The sequence below is a fragment of the Etheostoma spectabile genome, chromosome 9, assembly GCF_008692095.1.
Source record: "Etheostoma spectabile isolate EspeVRDwgs_2016 chromosome 9, UIUC_Espe_1.0, whole genome shotgun sequence".
Classification (NCBI taxonomy): domain Eukaryota; kingdom Metazoa; phylum Chordata; class Actinopteri; order Perciformes; family Percidae; genus Etheostoma; species Etheostoma spectabile.
In genome coordinates this window covers 4,706,522-4,709,865 of record NC_045741.1, presented here as the reverse complement: position 1 = coordinate 4,709,865, position 3,344 = coordinate 4,706,522, and the positions used below count along the sequence as shown (strand labels likewise).

At 42.3% G+C, this 3,344-nt stretch overlaps 1 protein-coding gene across 2 annotated transcripts in view; it reads right to left on the bottom strand.

The window, feature by feature from the left end:
• brf1a (BRF1 general transcription factor IIIB subunit a) overlaps positions 1 to 3,344 on the bottom strand; it is a 206,738-nt gene that overhangs the window by 20,147 nt on the left and 183,247 nt on the right. For both annotated transcript variants that reach the window (XR_004333450.1, XM_032525603.1), the window contains exon 17: positions 325 to 376. Coding sequence is in view for 1 of the 2 variants with exons in the window: in XM_032525603.1 (XP_032381494.1) it covers positions 325 to 376 (52 nt within the window). In the remaining variant the exon portion in view is untranslated. The remainder of the gene's footprint in view (positions 1 to 324; positions 377 to 3,344) is intronic.

The following is a 3,344-nucleotide window of genomic DNA, read 5'->3' as shown; positions in this document are numbered from 1 at the left end:
CCCTTTCCTGCCTATCCACCCTTGCAAAAAAGGGAACACCCCCCAAAAAATTATTTATAAAAAAAAAATATATATATTGAGTGAGTGTGAGGCAGAAAAAGATAGCAGTGAGTGGATAACTGAGTGAGTGTTATAGAGGGAAAAGCGAAGGGGGAAGTTATCTGTTTGAGTGAGTGACTGGGTGACTGAGTATTTGTGCGTGCGTGCATGCTTGCGTGCGTGCGTCTCTGTTGAGTGCAAAGCGGGGTCTAAGTGGCAAATGAAAAGGCCAAGCAGAATGACGGAGACGAAGAGCAGATGGGGTGAAGATGGACGAAGGCTCACCTGCTCCACAGCCAGCTTCTTGTTGGGCTGTCCGCTGATGAACGGCTGCAACCTGCAAGAAAAACAGCAACAAAGTGCCAAACATTTATATTTTGTATATATTTTATATTTATTGGACATATAAGGTAACATTCCTAATCTGCTACCTTGCATCTTGGATTTAATTATGTTGAATCCATAAGACTCTTTACCTAAAACGTTTCAAATATCTATTATCATTTTTCACTGGAAATGTAAGGGATCCCAAATTTTGCCATTAACTAGGGATAGGAAATACCAAAGAATGTGGTTTTAATCTTATACCAAGTAATAAGAGGGTCAGAATCACCGTATTAGTACTGATACATGTTAGTATTAAGTGTGGCTAAGGCACTATCATGCAAAGGAGAGCCAAGTGTCATTTTAAGGCTATTTCTGGTAATACTTTCATCACTGAATAGCCATTATGCAGCTCTTTTTGCCATTTTCTGTTAATGACAAGTCAAATGTAAGAGGTGCATGCACTCTAAAGCTAAAAAAGGTGTTCATGTGGCCATGACATAATGAGATAGATCCCTTTTTTTAATCCAGACAAAAGTTGGTATCTATACTAATAATCCATCCATTCCTACCACGAACAGAGGAAGGTCTGGGTAGTAAGCATGAGCAGCGATAGAAACTCTCCACAGTAAAATACAGGAAATCCCTGATCACCATTTTAAATAACGGAGAGGCACCATGACCTCGGAGTCACAAGGCTGTAGAAAATGAAGACCATTATTCACATATAAGTACCAGCGAGTCCAAAACCGAATTAAACGTGTCAATGTTATGAACCTCTCAGAGTAATGATGTTCACGTCCGGACAGCTCAGATCACACATCACTGTTCCCCTCAGCAGTGAGGACACTGTGGTTCTTTCATTTCCTTGTTTTTGAGTTTGTAGTCTGAAGCCAGCTACACAGTACACGACCTACTGTTATACATAGATTTTTTTTGTTTTGTTATTTTTTCCATTTTAGGCCTTTGATAGGACAGCTTAGACATGAAAGGGGGGAGAAAGGGGGGAGGACATGCAGCAAAGGGCTACAGGTCAGAACTGAACCCGGCAAGGAACGAGCCTCTTTACTGGGTCACACGGTGCACCAGGTGAGCTACCCAGGCACACTACAGTCTCATAATATTACTGAAATCCTTCACTTCTATTGTGTCGTCAATGAAATCCTGTAAATATTAATGTAATAACATGCATTTTCAACGTAATGCAAAAATAAAATAAGAGCCCCAATGATACTGGATTTATTTTAGGCCAGTACCGTTATTGATAGTGTTCCGTTTGGATGTACTGCAGCTTCTTGGCTCTGATTGGCCAACATTTTCACAGATACCTGTATGTTTTCAATAAGCTATTGTTGGCAGATATGTCTGCCTGGTTGATATATTTGCCCATTTATCTTTAACAAGGTTTGAGGGAACTGAATAAAAATGATTGGGGGTGCGAGGTGTTGACCTTATGGGGTTTTTGTTCTTTTTTAAAGCAAGCCTGAGACCACTCTCCTGTTGAATTAGAAAACAGGACTAAAGGCCCCAGTGAACTTCACCAGAAGTGCTTTTTGGGTGGTCGACAAGCTTCAGAAACCCCTCCCCTCAACACCTTTTAGACGTCAGCATTGGGGGACATTTCCGAAACCATCAACCCAACATACGCTGCCAATTCTCGCAGTGATTGGTCGGCTTTGTGGATTTGAGACAGTAAGCTGGGTTTGAACTTCTCTCAAGCTCTTTTTTTATTCATAAAACAACTATTTCTTTCACTTTTTGAATGTCTTCCATGAGATACTGTCTGAAAAGGTGCGTCCCATATTTGAACAATATCGTGTCTCCCCCGACTTTATGACAGCAGGCTTTTCATTCTGCCGTGGAGTGGGGCCGTTCAGAAAGCGACCCTAACAGTCTAAGCCATGCTAGCAGCTTCGAGACGCTGCACTCAGGCACAGAAGTACTTTATGCTAAATGCTAATATCAGCATGCTCAAAAGGACATTAGTAACATGCTGCAGGTATAATGTTTGGCATGTTCATCACCTTTAGCATGTTAGCTGTCAGCATAACAACAGTCCCTTTGACGATAAACCAAAGTATTGGACAAAGATTGGATTCAGAGGATCTCCAAAGTTATTAGGATTCATCCGCTGGGCATTAAGGACATCTGTACACAAATTTGAAACAATCCATCAAAAAGAAAAGAAGTTCTTTGTATGTGTAAAGTTCCTGATCTTAAACCAGGACAGGCACTGGCAACAACAAAAAACACAGCCGGCTTCAGGGGATGAAAAAAGTGAAATACATAATTATTAATAACCATTGTAATATTAAAAGTCATTCTGAACAACAATTATTGCTGAGTCTTGCCAGCTTCATAAAGGGCACAGCTAGATATTATTAACATTCTGCGAGGGCTCCTTGAATCCTGTATTACAATATATTTATATATTCATTACTCTCTTTATTGCAGGATTTACTGTTGACACAATAAAAGGTTGAGGATTTCATTTCGATTACTACCGCTGCTCTTTGAGTCTCTCTTGGCTTCAGGCGGCCGGCTCAAATTACCCGGCAACTAATGGGAGCACAGAAGAAGAAAAAAATGTGCGTGAATATGAAATGAGACCAGAACTGTGACTGACAGGCAGACTGTCTGTCTGTGAGCACAATCTCTTCCTAGACAGTCAGAGATAATCAGCCGTGAACGTACCACCGGCAGTAATTCCTTAGCAGCCGTCCCCACCGTCCCAGTGGCTAGAATTAGCACAGTTCCTGGAGGCTCCCCGCCCCCTTCTCTTCTCTTCCCTGCCCTGCCCACCCGGCCCGGCTGAGCCCTCCCTGGAGGCTTACAGTAAGTGCTCAACTCGCACTGATAAGAGAGAGAACGCGAGTGAGCTTTTAATTAATGTGCTTTAACCAGGGGAAAGAAGGGGTGAAGGAACGGCGGGGGGGATGGGTAACAGAGAATGTGGCATCATCACCCGCAACACTACCCCC